General features: G+C 40.5%; 1 protein-coding gene across 2 annotated transcripts in view; it reads right to left on the reverse strand.

Moving 5' to 3' along the window:
• The window catches only part of PCSK5 (proprotein convertase subtilisin/kexin type 5), a 471,327-nt gene that overhangs the window by 89,872 nt on the left and 356,874 nt on the right, over positions 1–24,581 (reverse strand). Inside the window, exons 18-21 of one of the 2 annotated variants that reach the window (XM_061627741.1) lie at positions 22,284–22,381; positions 20,714–20,843; positions 17,396–17,511; positions 12,926–13,444 (exon numbers count right to left, since the gene is read on the reverse strand). In XM_061627741.1, coding sequence (XP_061483725.1) covers positions 13,329–13,444; positions 17,396–17,511; positions 20,714–20,843; positions 22,284–22,381 — 460 coding nt within the window. In that variant the 3' untranslated portion in view covers positions 12,926–13,328. Of the gene's footprint in view, positions 1–12,925; positions 13,445–17,395; positions 17,512–20,713; positions 20,844–22,283; positions 22,382–24,581 lie in introns of those variants that run through there. The other variant, XM_061627751.1, reaches the window with a different exon arrangement.

The raw sequence follows: 24,581 nt of genomic DNA on the forward strand, positions 1-24,581 counted from the left end.
TGATAGGTAGATAGATAGGTGGGGCATGCGTGCGTGTGCCAGGGTCCAGTGCAGGCTGGTGCCCAAGGGCCCAGGCATGTCTGCGGCCGGCCCTGCTGCTTCTGCTTTTAAAGTTTTGAGCCCCTGAGTGCAAATCTGGAATATATAAAGTGCATAATTAAGCAGTTGCTCACTCAGCCCCCCAATTCTTATTGTTCACCTTTGTGGGGAAACAGTGTGAGCTGTGAATATTTGTGGCAAAGCTGCACCTGTGTGTGATGTTTAGGGAACTAGCACAGAATTTAACTTGATTAAAAACACCTCTGATTTCATTTTTAAAGTATTTTTCAACCCTGATGATAGAGAATAGCTTGTAAATGAACAAGTTAAAACACCATTCTCATGACCTGTTCATGTGCACTGACAGTATTATCCACATTTGTTTTCCTGATGGGCTCTCTGATCACCCAGTGTTTGATTTACAGAGTGGGAAAGGCAAAGGAGGGATAGCCCCGTCTTTTTAAAAGTTTACCATAGGCACTGCTTTTAGAAGGCGATGTGGGACATGATTAGTGTATATTTTGTGGGAGTCAGGAAATAGGGCTTGTTGAATTCTTTAAGGGCCTCCATTTCCCCAATCTGAAAACTGTGATCACCCTCTTTTTGAAAAACAGTGAACAGAATATCTGAGATTTATCCTGGAAAATCCACTTTTTCTGGTTGTTTTAACAAGCCATTGAAAACTGGCATGAATGAATGAATGAAATGCAGCTATGTAGTGAAAATTGTCCTAAATGTTTAGGTTGCATAGCTGGTGCTTTCTATAACATCAGACTGTCTGAACTTCCACAAAGTTGGAGAGCAGGGAGAGAAGGGGTGCTGAGCTTGAACAGCTACTGTAGCTGTGACTTATAAATCAGGGCCTCACACATGCACTTTCTAGGGTGCATGGTGTGCATTTGCTCTGTAAGCAAACTTGTAATATTATGATACTCAGGAGCAACACAGATGCATTTAGCGGTGGCTCCCTGGTTATGTTATACCCTCCACAAAGAGTCTCACATGGCACCTTCTTTATACTCTGTTTGCCACCAAGCAAAGAACTTTTAAACATTTCCCCAGGCTTTTTAGATCTCTGCACTTTCAATTCATTGAATTTTAGATTTCCTTTAGCGATGCTGTGTTTTGAACTACAGCGTTTAGTTGCTGCCACAGATATTTTACGTTGCTTTTTATTATTTTATTGAGTGTTGACTGATTGTTATTGCATTTTAATGTTTCATTGTTGTTAAGTGTCCCAGAGAACACTGTTACTGGGTGACATACATTGTAAATCAATTAATCAATCTCATGGGAGGAATTATTATTTTCATCTATGCTTATGATTTAGAGAAGGAGAGTCAGATACTGAAATTCATATTGCAAAGCTCCATTTACAAAAGCAAGCTGGTTAACTCTGAAGATGGATGAGAACTGTGGTTGGTTGATGCTTGCAAAACATAGTCTGCACGAGCCAAGCAGAACCTAGCAATTATTCTGGGTTATTACCTGACCTTCACCGTAATGTCCCAGGATATGCCACAAAAATGTAATATCATTTAAAAAAAAGTTTTAAATGAATTACAGTCACAAGAATAGAGCGAGTCCTAAAACATCTCTTTTTCTCTCAAGTGTTAAAAGGTCAGATATGCACCTGCAAGTTAGCAGCCCAGATACTGAATGGTGAACATGTAACCTGGCAATCCTGGCTTCTAACTCCAGGTCTAAAAGTTATACACAGCTGGATGTCCATTGATGTAGCACACTGTCAAGGCCTATTATAAAAGTTGGCAGCCCAATCCGAAGCATGTATACTTGAAAGTCAAGCTCAAACTTCACTTTATGTGGAGTGCTATGATTCTTTCCTCTCTGTGTTGTTGCTTTTAAACCCAAAGCAATCTTGACAGATTGCATCTGAGTGGAAGAAGGGTGGGCCACATGCCTGGAATGAGGACCTGCCATGTTTGCACAAATGCTGATACTCAGGGGCCCGTTGGGACTGATGCTGCTGGCCTCTTTTTTGTAATTGTTCCAATACTTCTGGGCCCTAAGGTGGAGCATGGAAACAGTGAGAGACAAGAAGATGGTGGTATAGTGGTGGCCCTGTGCCCAGGGAGGCCATGCCAGGCACAGAGGAAAAAGAGGTGCTTCTGTCTGCGCTATTCTGGATGAGCAGCAATGGCAGAAGTGAGCCAGGGATCCTGGGGTAGTGCAGGTGACATGCCCTTTCTTCTTCATCGCTGGCTGGCTGCCAGCCACTGCCACTTCAGCCATCCCTGCCCACCCTGACTAGCACTGGTGAACTCACCACCAGTTCTTCTCTGGGTGAGTAGAGAGAGCAGAGAAGGGACCAGAAAGGCAGGAGAAGCACCACTGCCTGCACTTCTCTAGGCTTCCCAACCAGTGCCAGGAAAGTGTGTGTGTGTGTACATTTCGGCAGTGGTAGGGCTCAAAATAGTGCAGGTGGTGGCATTCTTCTGCTATCACAGCCTCCCAATAGGGCATATGGAGGGCACTTTGCCCCAAGCTCCCTCAAACAGGGAGTCTGCCCTGGTGAGCAAGGTCACCCCTTGTTTATCCTCTGGTAATTTTAAAGCTCAAATGGATTTTTAATTTTGAGAGATTAAGAACAGGAAAGGGATGAAAGCTCCATCTCTCTTGCAACCACTGCTCTCACAAGGGTGAAAATGCAACTTGGGGAGAGTGATTTTGAGGTGGAAAAGGACCAGAGCAGGAAAAGGGCGAAGCAGCCTTTTTGCATGTCTTTCTCCCACTTCGATTTGCACTTCTCCAGGCTCTTCTGGGAATTTTGATTATACGTTCTCAGCATTTATATACTGGCTTTCAGTGTAACACCCTCAGTTCACATACATGATTAAAAACATAAAATACATTTAAATCAACGGAATGTTTTTTTTATTGAAAGAATCATGGAACAATAGCCAGCATGGATTTTTTCACATTCCGCAATGTTAAATTGAAAATACCCCCATGCCATTCTGATGCTTCCCATAAGCTGATTTCACAACAAAACCTTACAAAACTCATAGTCCTGAACTCAGAAACGCTTGCTTAACAACCCTCTCAATTTTCATGGTGATACATAAAACAGTCAGAGAGAAGAGAGAGAGTTCAAAGTCTAAAAAAAGAGAAAAAAACTGCAGAGCCCTTTTGGACTTTTTCCTGTCAGAGTTCTCATAATCGGTTGAAATTCATTAAAAATCATCCATGTTCACAGAGTACCTGTAATGCTGTTACTGACCTTGCCCCATACTCTGACCTTCATCTTCTGCAGTTTAAACGTTAAAACAAATGTCTGGCTGATTTTTAATTATTTTAAGAAATTTTGCATTGAACTAAATGGTAGTGTTGGGCATGCTCAGTAAGAACCAACTGTCAGTGTTCTAAAAGCCAGACTCCCAGCTGCTTGTCTTGCCTAATCAGGGGGCCACACCCATACCAGACTTTGATTTCACTTGAGACAGTCATGGCTTCCCCCAAAGAATCCTGGGAAGTGTAGTTTGTGAAGGGTGCTGAGAGGAGACTCCTATTCCCCTTACAGAGCTCCAGTGGTCAGACTGGTTTAACGGTTAGCCACTCTGTTTTTGCATTTTTACAAATGTGTAGGGCAGTCCAGTATCTCAGAGAGGAGGTCAGGTCTCCTGCTCCCCTGGTGCATTCACTATAGCTGCCCAATTTCCCTGCTTTTTAAAGTTTAATAGAAATATCTGTGGGCTATAGTTACGTTCTTATACTGCAAGGTTTTTGCCTATTAGTGAATATGCTTAGGATTGCCACTTTAGTTGAGCTGTTTGCTTCTTTACAGAGCCTTGCGCATAATAGTGTTTGGAAAGGATATAGTCAGCTGTATGACCTTTTAGATTTTGTTTTTGTATATTGCAGCCTCTCTGCAGAAGGCACTTTCCATGTTATGTTTTGAAGAGGGCAGATCTTGGTTTCAAATAGTAAGCATTCACAAACATGCAACAGACCACCTGAATGAAGCTCGTTGACCACAGTTCGGGAAATCCTGATGTACACGTATTTCAGTCATTCTCACTGTGAAAATGTTATAACTTTTCTACTTCAGAGAAACACACATGTATTGAAAGCTGTTTAAGATCTCTAAGCGGCTTTCGATACCATCAACCATGGTATCCTTCTGGGAAGACTGGCTGAGTTGGGAGTGGGAGGGACTGCATGGTGGTGGTTCCACTCCTACTTGGCAGGTCGGCTCCAGAAGGTGGTGCTTGGGGAACATTGCTCGGCACCCTGGACTCTCCAGTATGGGGTTCTGCAGGGGTCAGTTCTGTCCCCCACGCTGTTCATCATCTACATGAAACCGTTGGGTGCGGTCATCCGGAGCTTTGGAGTGTGTTGCCATCAGTATGCTGATGACACGCAGCTCTATTTCTCCTTTTCATCTTCTTCAGGTGAGGCTGTCAATGTGCTGAACCAGTGCCTGGCTGCAACAATGGACTAGATGAGGGCTAATCAACTGAGGCTCAATCCAGACAAGACTGAGATGCTGCTAGTTGGGTGGCTCTTCTGACCAGATGGTGGATGTCCAACCTGTCCTGGATGGGGCTGCACTCCCCCTGAAGGAGCAGGTTCGTAGCTTGGGGGTTCTCCTAGAACCATCTCTGTCACTTGAGGCTCAGGTAGCCTCGCTGGCATGGAGTGCCTTCTACCAACTTCGGTTGGTGGCACAGCTGTGCCTCTATCTGGACAGGGATAACCTGGCTTCAGGTGTCCATCCTCTGTTAACCTCCAAGTTAGATTACTGCCATGTGCTCTACGTGGGGCTGCCTTTGAAGACGGTTCGGAAACTGCAGCTTGTGTAAAATGCAGCAGCCAGATTGGTAACAGGGACCAGATGGTCTGAACATATAAAACCAATTCTGGCCTGCTTGCATTGGCTGCCTGTATGTTTCCGAGCCCAATTCAAAGTGCTGGTTTTAACCTATAAAGCCTTACATGGCTTGGGACAACAATACGTGATGGAACGCCTCTCCCGATACGAACCCACCCGCACACTATGCTCAACATCTAAGGCCCTCCTCCGGGTGTCTACTCCAAGGGAAGCTCGGAGGGTGGCAACAAGGGAGAGGGCCTTCTCAGTGGTGTTCCCCAAATTATGGAATTTTCTTGCTGATGAGGTGCGCCTGGCACCATCACTGTTACCTTTTCGGTGCCTGGTCAAGACTTTCCTCTTCTCCCAGGCATTTTAGCATGTATTTTTAAATTGTTTTAAATTTTTAAAATTGTGTTTTAAATTGTTTGTAGAAGATGTTTTAAATTTGTATATTTGTTTTTAATGTTTTTAGTTACTGTGAACCGCCCAGAGAGCTTTGGCTATGGGGCGGTGTATAAATACAATCTATCTATCTATCTATCTATCTATCTATCTATCTATCTATCTATCTATCTATCTATCTATCTATCTATCTATCTATCTATCTATCTATCTATCTATCTATCTATCTATCTATCTATCTATCTATCTATCTATCTATCTATCTATCTATCTATCTATCTATCAATAATGGATTTTTTATTTTGCCTAACCAATCGGCCTTGTGTTTGTGTGTGTAATATTTATATTTATAAATCTACATTGTATTGTATCAGTGGGAGTGAATCCTCTGATACTAACATGACAACATAGGAATGCTAATAAATATTCAAACTGTGCAGGGAACAAAGCTGTCAGCAACAGAATATTCACATTCCAACTTCTCTGAGAGAAGGAATAAAAGGATCAGGTGAGGGCTTTAGCTTGAAGAGATTTCTACAGGGAGGAATTTTAAGGCAAATTGCCTAGAGGCTGAGGAAAGAGACTGCAGTAGGCAAGAGCTGGTACAAGGCAAATAGACTAAGGAACCAAAGGACAGTAGTACAGGAAGATAAAAAAAGAATAAATGAGGCTCAAGGATTGGAGACCTTGTTTGATAATGGCAAGAGAGTGAGGAGATATAAAGGTGCTAAAGGGTTGGTCTAAACCAGATCTGCAGTCCCCCATTTTTGTCATCCATCTTGGCTTTGAACTCTAGTCCAGGTAGATAGAGAAAATAGATATGGGGCAGAAAAGGTGGTATGTGAGAAACTGTAAGGACTACCATGTGTATATTTTCCTTTGTACCCTGCCTTGCAAGGCACTTCTGAGTTTTGGTTAGTGTTACAGATTTGAATACTTTTTTTATTATTATTTCCAAAGAGATACTCTCCAGTTGCTTCTAGATGTATGCTTTATTGTAGGATAGGTATGATTCTGGAATGCAAGTTTTTTTTGTATGTTTATTTAGTTACAGCTTCTGGTTAGTGCAGAAGAGAGAGCCTAGGTTTGGATGATACACTAAGCCAAACCTTGGTTATCTCAGTGTGGCATGGGAGTAAAAAAATCTAGGAAGGAGCAAAGCGCCTGTAAACTGCTCTCCAGGCTCCTACACATTTATACTGTCCCAGTAAGCCAAAGTTTGCTTTACCATCACATGTGAACCAGGCTGTGAGCTTTACTCCTAATCAAAGTAACTTTGTTTTAAAAGCTTTTTTTTAAAAAATGTTTTTAATGTTATTTTGTTTTGGTGTATTTTAGGGTCTGTTTGATGTGTTTTTAGTGCTTCTGTTTGCTGCCCTGGGCTTTTGCTGGGAGGAAGGGCGGGATATAAATCAAATAATAAATAATAATAAATAAATAAACTACTTTGCTATCCAGTGAATATTGTTCTGATGAACCAACACATTTCCTCTTTCAGACTTACAAGTTCTTCTGTGTTAACTTTACATCTGGACCAGTGATTCCTAAGTGTGCCTCAAGAGAAGGTGAAGTACATCTTGAGAAAATAAGCCACCACATTGGATTCAGCCACTACTCTATGCCTCTTGAAATAAGGAGTCCTTATGTTGATTACCCCCCCTCTACCAATAATTGGATAGAGCCATCATTCTGAGGGATACTGTACAGATGAACTAGGAATCCCTGATGCAACCTGCACATCAGTTGAAAAGCCCAGAAGCATAATCACTCATCAGAAATAAGTCCATCCCTGAGTGCCTGGGCAGAAAGATGGGCAGGAAGCCAAGACATAATATTAATTGGGTCAATTCCAAGTTGCAAGGAGGAAGCCTGCCCATTGTTCTGGAAGCTCATAAACAATATATTTTGCAGCATATCTCCTAAAAAATTCAGTGCTTGTGTTTGGGAATGTTTGGGAAACAATGGCCTTCAGTCTACTTGGCGGTGGGGTGGGGGTGGGAATGCACAGACAAACTGCAAATCTAACAATATCTGTATTTCCATGAAAACAGGATAATGTAATTACTCATTTGCTTAAATGTGGTTACAAGATGGGAAAAAGGTGTATATTTAGTATATTATGCAAGACCCTCTGTGGCGCAGAGTGGTAAGCGGCGGTAACGCAGCCGAAGCTCTGCTCACGGCCGGAGTTCGATTCCAACGGAAGGAGGAAGTCAAATCTCCGGTAAAAGGGGTCGAGGTCCACTCAGCCTTCCATCCATCCGTGGTCGATAAAATGAGTACCCGGCATATGCTGGGGGGGGGGGTAAAGAAAGGCCGGGGAAGGAACTGGCAATCCCACCCCATATATACGGTCTGCATAGTAAATGTCGCAAGACGTCACCCTAAGTGTCGGAAACGACTCACACTTCAAGTGCAGGGACACCTTTACCTTTATGCAAACATCCAGGATGTCATAAAATTTCCTAGGTCTGATTCGAAGATCAGATTGTATCTCAGTCTCCAGTCCATTTTAATTCTTTAGAGCTCTGATCTTGTCCTGCTTGTGGAGACAGTGTGCTAGTCTCAATTCTGCTGTCCACAGCAGGATAAGTCCAAATGGGTCCTACACAAATCGCTCAAAATCACACATTAATTTTTCCCATCCCGATAAAATGTGGGAACTGACTACATGATTTTGGTCTATACACATAGGGTTTTATGAATGTAGGCCCCATCTGAACAAATGTACCTGCATGGATGGCAGAGGAAAGGCCGATGGACTAGTGCTACACATAGGACCAGATTGGTCCCTTGAAGTTTCATTTGTATCAGCCCAAACAGATGGTTAGCAAGATATCAGTATCAATATATTCCCTAGCCCTAAACGTTTATACACCCTGAGGTGTACGTAGGGAGATTTTTATAGTACTTTTAGACTATGTTTTCATTTTCAAACTATTGTCTAGTGCTTAAATAAAGCCATGAAATATTATGGACTGCTGTATCCATGCAAGAATAAGCATCCAGCAGCTCTCAAAGTAGTTAACTGGGTACAGTTACTTGCGTTAAAAGCCATTGTGTGGAGTAAAATCCAAGCAAGATCCAGCTTTGGATGATAATGCTTCTAGTTTCTGCATGTACTGGAGCATATGTTGGTAACCTACCACCCTCAACTGCTCTCCGTGCAGCTTACCAGACACTTAGCTTGCTGCCCAGCTTATCAGCCACCAGCATGGCAGTGGAGACAAAACAGCAATCCCCATGCAGTAGGGCAGCACCTTTGGCTTCATCAGGATTGCTGGAGGGAGGGGAGGTTAGAGGCTCCAGCAATCTGAATGTAGTGGAGGGTGGTGGTGGGAAGAGGTTAATGTATGTGTGTGTGTAATGTACAGAGAGAACAGGATGGAAGGTTGTGTCAGAGACAGTCGGGGAAGATTTGTACATGTGTGTGTGAGAGAGAGGTAGGTGAGTAAGCAGTGGGGTGAAGTTGTCTGCAGGGGTGTAGTCGCCTAGGGTTGTAGACCCCTTATTGTTTGGGGAGCAGGACCCCTATGCATGAGCCAATCAGCATGAAAGGGGAGCCTGGTAGCCACTGGGAAGAATCTTCTCACTTGACTAACAACATGCTTCCTTTTCCTTTCATGCTTATTGGAGCTAATCAAAGTGAAAGGAGGTCAAGTAAATAACTCAGAAGATTCTTCTCCATTACTAACATATACCGCCCCTCTCATGCCAATTGGCTCCTAGGGTAAGTGAGAAGTGAGTTTCTTGCAAAGTACCTTTGTTTCCCGATCCTACATTTGGCTTCATTTCAGAATTCTTAAAATCCAAACATTTCTGGCAATGTTTAGCCCCCAGACAGAGAATTTAAGACTGTGTGTGAGCCTATGCACACAGCAGTTTTATTTTGGTTCTATTATTCTATAATTGTAGAAGAGATGGTGAGTCCTAGTGGTGCAGCTGTGAGGGGGCACGGCGTGACTATCATGAGTGGACCCAACACTTCTGAATTTGCCACTACACTACTGGTTGTGGTTTGAATGTGAACCTATATGTGAATTAGTGTGTGTGCTTAAGAGTGACAGAAGAATGAGGGGGATATTGGTCCTGGTCACATCCACTGGCATGCAGCTTCTGCTTGCCTGCTCACTGCTGCACGTGGCCCACTCATTTGGCTCTTTACGTGAAGCGCAAATAAGCCCCACTTATCCTCCTGCCCTCTAAAGGTAACTGTGAAAAAAATAAAATAAAAAACCTGTTAACAGTTGAAGAGATGTCCACACTATTCTATACTAAGTTCACTATCAGATTGTTGTAAATCACAGTATTTTTTCTTTTCATAGACAGATATATATTTAATTAAAAACATTCTTTCACTTTATTTCAGTGGTTTCTGTTTAGTACCAAATTGCTTGATGAAAAGGTGGGGTGGGATGGGAGGGGGAAGGAGGAGGAGAAGCCCAGAATTTCCTCTTCCAAGCATAAAATTGTATATATGGCTCATAAATCTGCTTTACTATACCAAAGGAACAGGAACGTAGGTTACTTTAATAAAAAAATAAAATAAAATATGGAATAACATTGATTTTGACCAGTATCAGTTACAACAGTACTACCCTATTTTACAAATAACAACTGAACATTTTACACATGTACAGTATTCTTCAGTAAAAATGTATCTGGATTTAACAATGTGTCAATATTTAAAAAATTAAATTCTTTTCTATAGTTGTGTTAGAATCATTTGTAAGTATCCAAATAATTTTTTTACAATTCAATACATTATATAACAATTAGGAATATATATATATATATATATATATATATATGTATGTATTTATATAATATATATACCATTAATTTAAACTTTGAAAGCATTATTTTCTAGTTAATAATGTTATGCAAAGAAATGAGGCAGTCCAGACAGTACTAGTAGTTAAACCAGTACCAACAGTTGCAATACTTTCAGAATTTTTATTAGGCAGCTGGACATCAGTGGAAATAAACATATAATGCTGGCTGTGGTTTCCTAGAAGACAGTCACCAGCCCCAGTCCAGCATACACAAGCCACACTTAATTCCCGCTGCAATAAGTCTAACAAATTATTTGTGATTAACTTAAACCCCATTGATTTCAATGGGACTTAAACACAAATTACTTAGCTGGATCAGGCACATCACATTGGATGTTTCCTCATTTTCCCCACATTCCAGCCCCAAATACTGTTAGCATCTCAAGTTTGAGTAAGCTAATTTTCAGGTGCTTTATCATAGTTCATCTGCTTGTGCATTCTCTTTCTATTCTAGTTACCTTCTGAGTGGGCTCTAGGCAATCTCTGTGTACCTTTCCTTTCCTTTTGTACCATAGCCCACTCTTAAGATGAGTTACAGTAGTAGGACATCTGAGAGCAGGTAGTGGAGGACAGCAAGTTTCTTTAGTACTCGCTACAAGTGACTTGGGACAAATGCCCTTTCCCCTACTGTGTGGATCCTGGGTGCATTTGATTAGAGTTGTATTCTTTCTCTCCATCTGGTGCTATGCTATGATTATTTCATGTTGCACAATAGCATTTTTCCTTAATCAGACAGTTATCTTTAGAAAATAACCTCAATTAACAGGCCTGTTGACAAGATCTTGTGGACTTCATTAATTAGCATGCACAGTCCATTGCCATTTGGCAAATATATCCATAAGTTTAAGTTTATAATAATAACCATTTCATTGAAAATGAAATGGAATATCTTCAAACCCTGAGGCCCAAAATAACAAATTTACATTTTTAATCTTAAAATATAGCTCTTTTTCAGCAATCACTATTTTTTCTGTGGTAATCTATATGAAGTTATCTTTTGGAATAATTCAGCATTTTTGTTAAAAGAGGGATTTGTTTCTATAAGCTAGCACATTCATTTGCAATTTTTAGGGCTCTTTATAGTGTGTTTAAAAGGCTGGAAAGTCCAATTTTCTTTCATATGTGAAACTCGCTTTAGATTTTACTGTCACACAGTGAAATATAAATTACTGTGAAGAGAAGTTTTTTTGCTGTGTTTTTCTCTCAAAGAAACTATCAGAAGTTTATTTTCTCATGTAGGAACGTATGAACTGTATTGTGATACTATTTCTAGATTACCTAGAAAATAAACTATATATAGTTTTAAGTGTTTTTTTCAGATTTTCTCTACTTCTAATATGTTAGCAGAATAATAACATCAGGCCTAGAACTATAAGTTAACTATTATTGCACAATTACCAGATTGGTCCACCCTTGATGGAACATTGATGATGTAAGTTTATCAAGAGTTGAATTTGGTTCAGTGTATTAATTCCAGTTATAGGCAGCAATCATGCAAACATCTTGTAGAAGTCCCATTGCAATTTAGATCTCAACACTGTTCCCTTTATACCATTGCCACAATCTAGAGAATGCAATCAGTGTGCAGAGAGCAACCTATCATGTATGTATCAGGTTTATTAAGTGTAGAAACTCATGCATAAGCTATTGCATATTTAGCTCCAGAAGGGTATGCACATTATAATGCATACATGGTAATGGAAAGGAGATAATTTTCACTTCAATAGAAAAGGCAGTTCGTTGGGCTGCTCTATCCATTAAAGTGAAAGGGAAAATCTATTTATACATCTCAGCTCCCATAAATGCAAAGGGTTTCTGGATTTGGGTGGTGGTCATCTGAGTTGTGGCTCATATTTAAAAGAATGGATCCATATTTAATTTTTTAAAAGTATATATTTAGGGCTGGCACTAAAGGGCAGCCAGGTCAGGCCCTGGCTAAGGGCCCGAAGGGCCCCCTCAATAGGGTGGGGGAGAAGTAGCCCAGCCCTCCCCTTCTGTGATCTGCGGCAGATCGCAGGGAAAGTTTCCCAGCCACCCGCCTATTTGCTGGCTCCATCTACCTGTCTCTCCTGTCTTTTACGGCTGCATGGACTGCGCATGCAGGGTTGCCATTAGCCAAGATGGTGGCTGAGGTTTCCCTAAGATGCTGATGCCCCTGCTGCCATCTTGGTTGATGACAGGGATGCATGCCATGGTGGAGGCTTCAGCCCCTTAGGGAAACCCTTGGCCGCCATCTTGGTTAATGGCAGCCCAGTGCACACAGCCACAAAAGACAGGAGACAGGTAGGTGGGGCATGTGCGGGCATATGTGTGTGTGCGTGCATGCTGGGGCAAGCTGGTGCTCAAGGGCCCTGGCATGCCTGCTACCTGCCCTGTATATATTCTATGACATATATTCTATATTTCACAATTATTGGTTCATTCCAGTTTCAAGTATGAAAGCTACACTTTTTAAAAATGAAAAACAAACAGGGCTTTGCGCCTTTCAGAGTTTATTCACAGCAGGAAAAAAGCCCTAAAGTGTAAGACCTTTGCACTTTTAAAAATACAATTAACCATGACAAAAATGTCAGCTCCCAAAATATATCAGTTAAAATGTTTTTGGTAAAACGTAACAAATGCTGTATAATTGGGAAAAAAACAGCACACACAATAGGATATGACTAGAAACCTTATGCAGAAGCATTTATGTCTTAGTATTGCAATGGATGCAGAGCACAGCACTGCAATTAAAGATGTTTCTAGTTCTCTTAGGGATTACCTAATGTTCTTCCTCATTTTGAGTATATAAGCACAAAAAAGACTAATGCAAGTGTATTTTTTGTTCTGTTTAATCCATGTAAACTTGTGTTGTATTCTTGAAACACTCTACACATCTTGAAGGGGAAACAAACAGGAAAAAGGTAAAAGGAGAATGTTTTTAAAAATTCAGGAATATCCTTAAATTGATAGGAAATCAAATAACTTTAATTTTGGCATCAAATGCTTTGGTCACACCATACTGACACTGTGATCTGGGATGCTTTGTTCTAAACACCCAGTTAAGAAAGGTAGGCTTGTTGTAGTTTTCTATTGTAAGTTCCAACATACAGCTCACTGTCTCCCCAAAAGGGAGATAGAGAAAGAGAAAGAAAAAGGTGGTTTTTTTTTTCATTTTTAATAGTATGGATTAATCTATAAGTCTACAGGAGTGAGGGAACTTGGAGAGAGGTGCCAATTCAGCCTTTTAGTGTACATGTTCTGCAACAAAGTTGCTGTAGTACTTTCCGTTGACAAAGATTGTTCTTTTTCACTAGCATACAGAAGCCTCCTTCAGCCCAAGATTCTTCCGTTGCTTCCAGAGGTCATAGAGAACGGAGGGAAGTTGAAGTTTTAAACAGCATGGTATCAAATGAAGGAAGATTTAATTTGTCAGACAGGCAAATTTGGTGGAAGAGACCATTCAGGAGCAGGAAGCAAATAGGAAATTGTGTTTCCATCAAAGGGAATTTCAGTCACAACAGCATTTGTTTTCAGGAAGAAATATTGAGTTCCAGCAAGGAGTGATTTGTATCCATTTATGAAAGGAGAAAAAAAGATCAGAGAGAGAAATATTAGAAATCAGTGAAAAATACAGTGGAAGATATTGTACTGAGTATTATGAATGCTGTTTAATAAACAGGCACATCACAAGAATATATAAATAATTTCAAATCATACAAAATATGTACAGAATAGTATCCTATTCCTAAGCCTTCTTACTCCAAAAATTAGTGTTTATGGTGGGGGAAAAAACCAACGACAATGTTCTAGCATCAAAAGCACTTGATGAGTGTGTTCACTTGTTACTTTTTGGAAATAAATATTAATGTGGTACAGGTCTCAGACTCTGATCCACAACTCCCCTACCCCACCCCCCGAGAAAAAAGTAATGTGTGAACTTGATTGTACTATCTGACTACTCATAATGTCTCTGGAAAGAACATTGGTTTTCAGTCAGGTTGTCATGGAGATCTCATTATAAAATAAATGTGCTGGAGCCCAGTTCACTTGTTACTTTCTCCCTACCGTATAGAAAAGTGTGAATGTTCCTGAGATTTCTTCCTGAACAGTAGCCAGTGAACAGGAACTATGTCAGAAAGTCAAAGGTGAATACAGCTCATTGAAATCTGTCTTTCAAATGTTAGCTGGTGTGCTCCCAATAAAGCTTGCTCAACATTTGCTAACTTCAGCAGAATTGGAGGATATTTAACACTTTTCTCTAAATCAGCTGTGGGGAACATTTGGCTGTTCAGATGTTGCTGAACAACAACTCCCATCATCCCTGGCCATTGGCCATGCCAGCTGGGGCTGATGGGAATTGTAGTTCAGCAACATCTGAACAGCCAAAGATTCCCCACTCCTCCTCTAAATGGTCACTCAGTTAAGTTAATGTTATATCTATGCCTTGTATACAAGTTGAGAGGACAGCCTATTACTTTTTGAGAAAGTATAAAAAAATGAGATAAAGAATGTGAGAAAATGCAAATCTACCTGAAAGTAATCTATGCCTGAAAAATAAACGGTCTTCATGGTGTGGCAATCAATATGAAGCATGTAGTGCAGAAACCTACTTTCAGCAATGCTTACATATGCAGTCATTGAGGTTCCAAGCTGTTTACTTTTAGACTGTAAACACACTTGTTGCTAGATCAAAGCATTTCCATTAGCTACACCTGGAGGGGCAATGGGCTGATTTGCCGATCAGTTGCAAAATCTTTTTGAAGCTGAATTAAAAAAAATACACTCAAGCTGCTTCCACCAGTTTTTACAGTAAAAAGGGGTGGGGCTTGACTAGTGTCATGTACCCCTGTTTTCAGGAGAGGTGGCAATGCACTGGAACCAGCAGAACAGTGAGCGTGTTTCTCTCCTGAGTCAAAATCCTTTGCACATAAAGGGTTCACAAGCTGAAGCCTATTTTCATTTATGTTTTTAGGATTTATATCCTGCTCTACTACAATACAAATCCATAGCGTCTTACAAACCAGCTTACAAATAAAATAAATAGAAACATTAACATGTAAATTCATGAACATGACCAAGAGCTTTTTTTTTAACCAACCTAACCTAACCTAACACATTCTCATAGCAAGGATATCACATCTAAACCTCAGTGTATCATCACGTTTTAGAGTGATGTACATCTGTTCTGGAATTCGTACATAATTCACAAATGTTCCACTCAAACTGCCTAAATATACCATTATATACAAATATAAGGTTTCTTCATGGATTAAGGTTACTCACTGTGATCATAGAGATAAGATCAAAATACGTGGAACAACAATAGTTTTGAGAATTTGCCCTCCACAGGAACTTGAAAAAAGGATGATAGTTGAGTAAAACATGAAGCAGTTCTAAGAGTGTCAAGGAAAGGGGGGGCAGAATGTGAGGAAAGTTGACATTTTCAGTTTGGAGGAAACTGTAACTGGATACAAATCATGTTCCAATGGGAAGAAATACCTGGAAATGATGGTGGAGCCACCAGAGCAAGAATAGAGGGAAAAGTACACTACACAGTCATCAACAGGTTCCCAACAGCCCCACAGCATAGGTGACTGGAAAGAACAAGATGAAGGCATCTTGGCAAGACACAAAAGCAGAAAATGGGAAAGCAGCATGTAATATTGGTCTAGTTGTGGGTGAGAGGCGTGGACTTGGGCATATGAGCAATACATATCAGCCACAATGAAAATATTGCCCTGGCAACCAGCAGATTGTAGGCATCACCAGTTACCCAAGCTACTTGTAGAGCTTTGTAGTACTAGAAAGCTGAGGATCCTTTAGTAATCTAGGAAACTGCCTAGCATTGTTTGCTAAACAGCTTTATAGTCTCTATGGAGCTTTTCCCCACTGAACAAAAGGGACTAGCAAAACTGAGAGAAACCTAACAGAATCCACAATGATTGGTTGTTCCATTGTGCAATCTTATTTCAATTCGCTTTACTTTGAATACTAATAAAGCCAACTAGAATGGCCATTGTTTATAGGAACCATTGCTGTTTCTACTATTATATGCTTAGTCTTCAGTAAATATTTGATTAAGATTTCTGGGTTGTGGATCAAAGTATATTTTAAAGAGGGTGAAATACTTGAAAGGAGGAACTATTTGCTTGGTTTTTCAAGATTATTTATGTCTGTCTTATACACGGTCTTTGGACAAGGAACTGAGACCTTGAAGAAACTAGCACAAGGAGTCAGTGGAGAAATAACATAAATCTGCTGTACCCATTGGGTGAATAAAGATGCCCATGTAGTGTAACTTACTATGGCAAGCATACAAAGCATTTGGATAGTTTGTCATCTGTGCTGCTGCAGATGCAGTGAAGAGAATTTTACTGAAAATGTAATCATCTCATCACATGGGTGAATGCTACTGCTGATCATTCCACAAGGTGCTTGCATGCTCACCTTGATAAGTTGTTTCTTTGTAAATTGTTGGTTGCCTACTCTGTGCCTACTCCTTTGTCTATTTTATGCAAAATGCTACTCTCCACTCCATGTCCTTTGTTGTGTTCTGCCATCCCTCCTCCAACATTTAGACTAGGGCTTAAATATATGTTGGAACTTGGACAGGACCTCAGATTCAAACATGAGCATTAGAACAGTTAAGGCCTCCAACTGTGTTTGGGGAGCACATTTGTGTTTTGGGGAATGAGTATTTCACTCTGTAAATGACATTTTATTTATAAATAATCTTGGCTTAACAAAACCCTCTTCTGCTAAAATCAGTGATAAAATGGCAGCAGGCATGGCTTTTTCTGATAGAAGAAGAAGAGGAGCTCATTGGGGTAGATCGGGGACACATTGGATCCACAGGATCCAAAGCCATCCCATACTCCTGACATACCTCCCCCAAAAAGAGCTGCCGTGGTTATTTTCCTTCCCACTGAAAGCCAAGGGGGAGGAGACCCTCCCCCCACTTTGGAGCTGGTTTGTGTGAGCCCACAAGTACTTAGGAAGTATCAATTCCTCTGCACCAGAACACTCCCATTCCCCCAAAATAAGACTGCTCTGTTAGATTAGAATAATATTAAATATTTGTAAAAAGCTACCCAAGTTCTGGATGTTACAAAATAAATGAAAAGAAAAGCTAACTTAAATAATAGCACATGTTATCTCCTCTGGTGAACCAAATATTGTAATGAATTGTGTCCACTTCAGCGTTTTGTGATTTTGTTTTGCCTATGTAATATGAAACAGATGTGAAGAATCTAGAAAACAGACTGGAAAAAAAATCAGTTTTGTGACCTGTAAAAATACTTACCATCTTTACAGACTACACCAACCACGCAGAGTCCTGTATCTAAGATGTAGCCGTTTGGACAACTTGTACAGTTTCTATCTCCTGGGCCACTGCATCCAAAACAGCTGGCATCACATCTACATGAAAAGATAGCAAGTTAACTATATGGCTAATGGTGAAGATTAGAATTACACTGTCTTGTAATATAAAGAGTAACTGCAAGGTTCTAAAATGTTGAACCTAAATACAGAAAGTAGAATATATGGCATAAATGACAAATAAATAACATGTGCATACAGGTGAAAGAACCCCAAGATCCTTTTAAAATGTACAGAAATCTCATGGGCCCTTTGCAAAAAAGGATAAAACAGAGACTAAAACAATAAGCATTTATACAGATTTCTAAAATTTCAAAGCTCTTTATATACATTATCTTGTACAAGAATCCTAGAAGATAGAAGAGCATTATTACCCCTACAGTTTAGGAGCCCATGAGAAATTGTGCTAGGGTGGAGGAGAGATAAACGTCAGAATAACATGAGAACAGCATACAACTGCTAAGTAGTAGTAGATTTACTATAATTGGCCTACAGGGTTGTGTTCAGCTAGCATTTACTCAAAGCAGACACTGAAATTAATGGAACTAAGTTAGTCATGGCCATTAATTTTAATGGGTGTACTCTGGGTAAAAGTTACTTGGATACAACCCATAGGACTTACTGCTGAGGTCTGGGGCTAGATAAGTAGGAAACTGTTCATCTGGCACAGGACAGGACAGTATAGTTAGTTCTGCCTTATAGCTGGTATACCACAGTGGGGAGGAGAGCATGGCTGAGACAGAGCTTGGAAGTAACTAGTTACAAGTAACGAATTACTTGCAATTTATTACTTTTTTGAGTAACGAGTGGGTAACTTCATTACATTTTGCTGGTAATAGAACGAGTAGTAACTTCATTACATTTGAGAAGTAATTGTAATGTTTCCAGCATTACTTTTGTGCATTACTTGGGGGAAAGCAGGGGAGGTCTTCTGCTCCTCTGATTTGTGAATAAAAATCATGTGCTTCAAATTGGGCTTCTGTGCAGCGTTGTTCTTCCTTCATTCTCTATGGGTGCTTAGGAGGCGATGAGGGAGGAGGTGGAGAGCGAGACAAGGTAGAGAAAACAATTGTTTAAGAATTGACAGGAGTGGAAGGAGAAAAGAGCTGGAGGCAATATATATACAAAAATATGTGTGTTGGGGTATCATCATTGCTGGGGGTGGGATGAGGGCATGTGAGATCCTGTTATGCCATTCTGTTAATGTTATGGATAAAAAAATTATTCTGCTACCCTCTGTGTGTGTGTGCTTATTTTTAATGTTTTTTTAGGCTACTTAGATGTGCAGCAGTCAAGGCCAGCACCTTGTAGGCAATTTTTTAAAAGTAACTGAAATGTAATTGTAGCAATCATTTGTGAGTAAAAGTAAAGTAATCAGTTACTTTCAGAGCAATTGTAATTGTAACGGTAATTACTACTTTTGGGGGGGGGCATGTAACTGTAATTTATTACTTTTTATAAGTAATCTTTCAAGCTCTGGGCTGAGAGTCCAGAGTCTGTGAGTTCAAATCCCTGCTCGTGTCTCCTGGGTGTCAAGGGCCAGCTAAAGATCATCCCCACAGTGAGTGGCTCAGGGGTTACGTGCCTTGCCACCTGTACAGCCGTGGGCAAGCTGCATAGTCCCAAGAAGCCCAGTTGCCCCCCAGCTGGCAGTTGTGGACAAGGAAGGGGCTGGCTTGTGCAGCTGTGGCAAGCTGAGCAGGCCCTAGCAGCTGGGGAGGATTAGCCTCAAAGGGAGGCAATGGTAAACCCCCTCTGAATGCCGCTTATCATGAAATCCCTGTTCATAGGGTTGTCATAAGTCGGATCGACTGGAAGGCAGTCCATTTCCATTTTTTCCCTTGGTGTATAGGAAAGTTGGAGGGAGATATAGGGACTCAGACCAATATCTTCTATTTTTATCCAGCTGACACCTGCAGCATGCCTCCTGAAGGATAATGAGCATCCTCATCTGGTTTTTGGTTTGGTTTGTGTTTCTATTACATTTACAAATGAATATTTTTCTGCATATCAGAAGAGTCCTCTAAGCAAGCAAATACCACTACCTTGTCCATGAGTAGCCACATTTTGCTGCTCAGCTAAATTGGCATGAGACTACCAAGTTTGGTATTAGAAAGAATCATGATAATGCAGATAGGAGACAGAGTGGGTTGCCTAAGGTCACTTAGCGAATTCATCACAGAGGCAATATTTGAAATGGGGACTTCTTGATTCATGGCTCAGTCTTTTAGGCAGTATGCTACACTGACTATTAGATTGTTCTTACTGTTGAGATTGGGTTTTCACTGTGGGACCAGTGTGGTGTCGTAGTTCGAGCACTGGGTTTGGGCTTAGAGACCTAAGTTCTAGTCCCAACTCAACCATGAATGGGCTAAGCACACTGCCTTCAGCTGCTTGGGAAAAGGGCAGGATATAAATATTAACAACAACAACCCCCCCTGCAGAAATCACTATTTGCTTCCATTTAATCCCACTGACTTCCATAAATTGTGGACAGGATTGAAAATCCTATAGAAAAGCACATTCGGCTACATTCAAATCCCAGTATTGGAATGGATGTTGAAATTCTTGGATTTGACTTGTTTAAGTTCGTTGGAGGTCAAAGAACCTTCTTCATTCCAGCATCTTCTCCCATAAACCCCTTTCTAGTTATGCTATCACTGGCAGCAGTTTGGAATGTACGTTGCTTTTTCTTTCCCCATTGCTGTAGAACAATTTTGGCAGTTCAAGTACCTTGCAGCCCTGGTATTCTAATATCTCTGTTTCAGGATTCTTACCCTGAGAGCAAATTGCCAAACACACTGTGCTGTTACAGTTACATGCGAAGAGGCTCAGTGTTTTGTTCTAAGAAGGTTTTGATATGTCAGGCCTGTTTAGAATAGAACAGTAACTGCCATAGTACAATTTATTCCATGGTGAAAAGCTATCATTAATTTGGCTGTGGAGGAAAAAAGGTCTTCATTCCTTCCCCAGTACCACCAGCTCTTTTCACTACTCCTGTACAATGCATACTTCATAACTTCTAGCACCTAATCAAATCTTATAAAAACATGGATTACACATACATTCTATAACTCATGCAAAAAAACTGTATTAATTTAATGTCTTATGGTTTTGCTTGATTTCCATAGTTTACTAATGCATATATTCTCCATTTAGTCATGGTTTTCATATTAAATAGTTGAATTGTGCATTTGGTTTAAAAACAAATAAAACATAACTTTTAAAGAACATCATTTACCTTCTGCAAGTTTTGTATCCATTTTCTAAAGAGTGATCAAAGTAGTAGCCATTGTTACAAGCCAGCACACATCTTCCGTTCTCCATTAGATAGTCTTCTGTGCAATTTATGCAAGCATCTGCTCCTGGACCTCAAAATCCAACAGAACAAATAAGGTAACATATTCACTTATTGTCAACAGATCATAAGCAATGGATGCCCAATTCAAGGTGCTTATGCTGACTTACACAGCCCTAAGTGACTTGAAAGCTAAATATCTGTGCCTCCATCTGATCATTAATTAAGATTCTGCAGGGAAAGCCCTGCTGGCGATCCCTCCACTTGGGGAACTTTAGGTGCAACAATGCATATGTGGACCCTCTCTGTAGTGACTCTCTACCTTTGGAGTGACCTCTCCATGTCAAGCACTGACATTGTTGGCCTTTATTCAGCAGCTGAAGATTTTTATTTATTTATGATTTGATTTATATCCCACCCTTCCAGCAGGAGCCCAGATGTACCTCTTGTACCCAGGCATGGGAGGGGGTTGAGGGTTTTGACCACTCATATGTTTTTTATCACCAGTTACTGATATTATGTACTTATCATTATGATATTTTATAATATTGTATTTGTATTTTATGTGTTTTCATGTGATGCCTTTTTGCCCTGGGACTAAATGGTGAAGGACAGATTATAAATAAATAAACAACCTAAAGACATCTTTGATAGGTATTTCTTCTTCTGATTATTTTTCATTGTTGCGTTATTGCTGGGATGAGAAACGATGATCCATAAAGACTTAATACAAGCTCTCTTCATAGCAAATTCCATACATTTATATTATTATGTCACATTGAAGTACATGTGAGCAACGTAACACTTCAATTTTTTTCTAAGAAATATTGATATGGAAAAATATAACACAGTAGTCTTAATTGGTGATCACAGAGTTTCTTCAGTATCTGCACCCCTTCTAGGGATGGTTTCCTCCCAATTTTCAGTGTGCCACTCGGCACAGCACAGTAGCCTGCATTAGGCCCCTCACCTGAAAGCAGGCCAGCTTTGGCTGCAGTGGATCCATTGCTGTCCCTGCTCTGCCCCCACCTCCAAAACATGCTGATTCAGGGCCTTATGCTATCACTGCCAACACCACCAACTGCAATACATGCTCTGCTGTGTTTTCAGTGTTTTCAGTGTGTGCAGAGGGGCTCCACTGTGGCGTAGCCCCCTGCCAGTAGAAGCTGACAGAGAGATATCACCAAATCCTAACCTCAGACTGGCCATGTAAATCAGAAGTTAGGGTTACTCTGCCTGAAAGTACACTGTCATGATACATCAATATATTTTCATTCCTTGATGTGTAACTAAAGCAGATATTCTCCAGACTTAAACCACAATGAATTATGTAACTGGAAAAATGCATAGAAATGTGTTTTCAAGTGGTGTTTGCATCAATTAGAATTATAATTAATTTGATAAATACTAGCAAAGGAAGCAAAGCTATAATGAATCTAATTAACAGCCTATGAAAATATTTTTATATTTTATTGTGAGAGGGACCAAACTTTGATGAAAAAATATCAGTTACCTGCACAAGAAGCACAGGAATGATGGCATGGCTCACAGTCCCTGCCATTATAATATTTTCCTTCTTCACAGCGAATAACACATCTGGATCCTTGTAAACTACATAGAAATGCAAGAAGAATTAGAAAATATGATTAGATAATATAAAATAAAAAGAAGCTTGCAGAATAGTACAGTAAACACATTCTTCTTTCAAACACAATTCATTCATACATTCATTCATTATTTGATTTATATCCCACCCTTCCTCGCATCAGGAGCCCAGAGCAGCAAAACACAAGCACTAAAAACACTTTAATACATCATAAAAACGGATTTTAAAGTACATTAAAACAAAACATTTTTAAAAACATTTTCTTAATCTTTTTGAAGATATCTTAAAAAAGGTTAAAAACACACTGCTTTTTTAAAAAAGGTTTCAAAAACATATTAAAAAGCAATTGGAACAGACACAGACTGGGATAAGGTCTCAACTTAAAACGCCTGTTGAAAGAGGAAGATCTTCAACAGGTGCTGAAAAGATGGCACCTGTCTAACATTTAAGGGTAGGGAATTCCACAGATTAGGTGCCGCCACACTAAAGGTCCGTTTCCTGTGTTGTGTAGAATGGACCTCATGATAAGATGGTAGCTGCAAGTGGCCCTCACCTGCAGAGCACAGTGATCGACTGGGTATATAACTAGAACCTTGAACTTGGCCCGGTAGCAAATGGGTAGCCAGTGCAATTCTTTTAGCAGTGGGGTGACATATTGGCGATACCCTGCCCCAGTGTGTAGTCTCGCTGCCGTATTTTGCACCAGCTGCAACTTCAGGACTGACCTCAAGGGCAGCCCCACATAGAGAGCATTACAGTAATCCAGCCTGAGGTTACCAGTGCATAGACAACAGTAGTCAGGCTATCCCAGTCCAGAAATGGACGCAACTCTCGAACCGAAACTGTCAAAAGGCATTCCTAGCCGCTGAAGTCACCTGGAGCTCTAGTGACAAAGATGGATCCAGGAGCACCCCCAGACAACGGACCTGCTCTTTCAGAGGGAGTACGACCCCATCCAAAGCAGGCAACTGACCAATTATCTGAACTCAGGAACCACCAGCCCACAGCACCTCCATCTTGCTAGGATTCAGATTCAGTTTATTGGCCCTCATCCAGCCCACCACCGAGTCCAGGCACTGGTCCAGGTGTACTGCTGACACCTCACTCCAAATCTCCTGATGGCCACTCCCAAGGGCTTCATATAGATGTTAAACAGCATGGGGGACAAGATGGTACCCTGCGGCACCCCACAGCACTACTGCCAGGGGGCCAAAAGACAGTTACCCAATGCTATTCTATGAAGTCAACCTTGGAGATAAGATCGGAACCATTGTAAAAATTCAAATTCAAGGTGCTGATACTTGAAGCATTATATCTCAGTCCTAAGCATAGTCAGCATACTCCTGCGGACATCAATCATTCTTAAGTTTAGCACTTAGAACTAGAGTATGAAATGTTTAGACAGGAATAATTTCCAGTGGACTGTGCCTCCTAATTGGAAGCATGAGCCATTAAAGTACACATGGGAACAGTTCAGGAGCATGTACTAGCATGCTGCTCATTCACAGTAAGTCATGGTTTACGGCCTACCATGACATGTATATCACTGTATATCAAATGGAAGATGTCTTCACTTTTCATTTTCCTCACACTGTAAAGTTTTTTTATTCATTGTTGCCCAGGATTACACATGACAGTACAATAAATACCACATTTCAATATGCTGTAATGTAAACTAAAGGTTAAATAAACTGGACATTGGTCTTACTGTGAATTTCTGTTTGAAGATTAGGCTGGAGGACATTCATTTGACAGGATGACACCTCCCTCTGGATTTGACAGGCAAGGTCCTTTTGCCTCCTCTTCCCAGGGGAAGGGTTGCCCCACCCTCCAGACTGGATTGACAGAGCAGAGAACAACTCCTCAAGCCCATCACAGTCCCAAAACAAAACAAAAACGTGCTAGCAAGAAGAAAGGAACAACTAGGAAAGAACCAGGACACAAAAATAAGACTAATGAAAACTAAATATAATGTGCAGAATGTAGGATACAGGCAGAAGCCCTAACCCTCACACCTCCACCTAGGAGGGTAGTACAGAGGAAGGATAGATGAGAAAAATGTCTTCCAACCTAATCTTCAGATAGAAATTCATAGTAAGTACCAATTTCTGTTTTTGACAGATTAGATTGGAGGACATTTATTTGACAGGATGTAACAGAGCAATATGCTGTTGAAGGGAGAATTCCTCTGAACATAGTCTACTG

This window comes from Rhineura floridana, chromosome 1 (assembly GCF_030035675.1).
Source record: "Rhineura floridana isolate rRhiFlo1 chromosome 1, rRhiFlo1.hap2, whole genome shotgun sequence".
NCBI classification, from domain to species: Eukaryota; Metazoa; Chordata; class Lepidosauria; order Squamata; family Rhineuridae; genus Rhineura; species Rhineura floridana.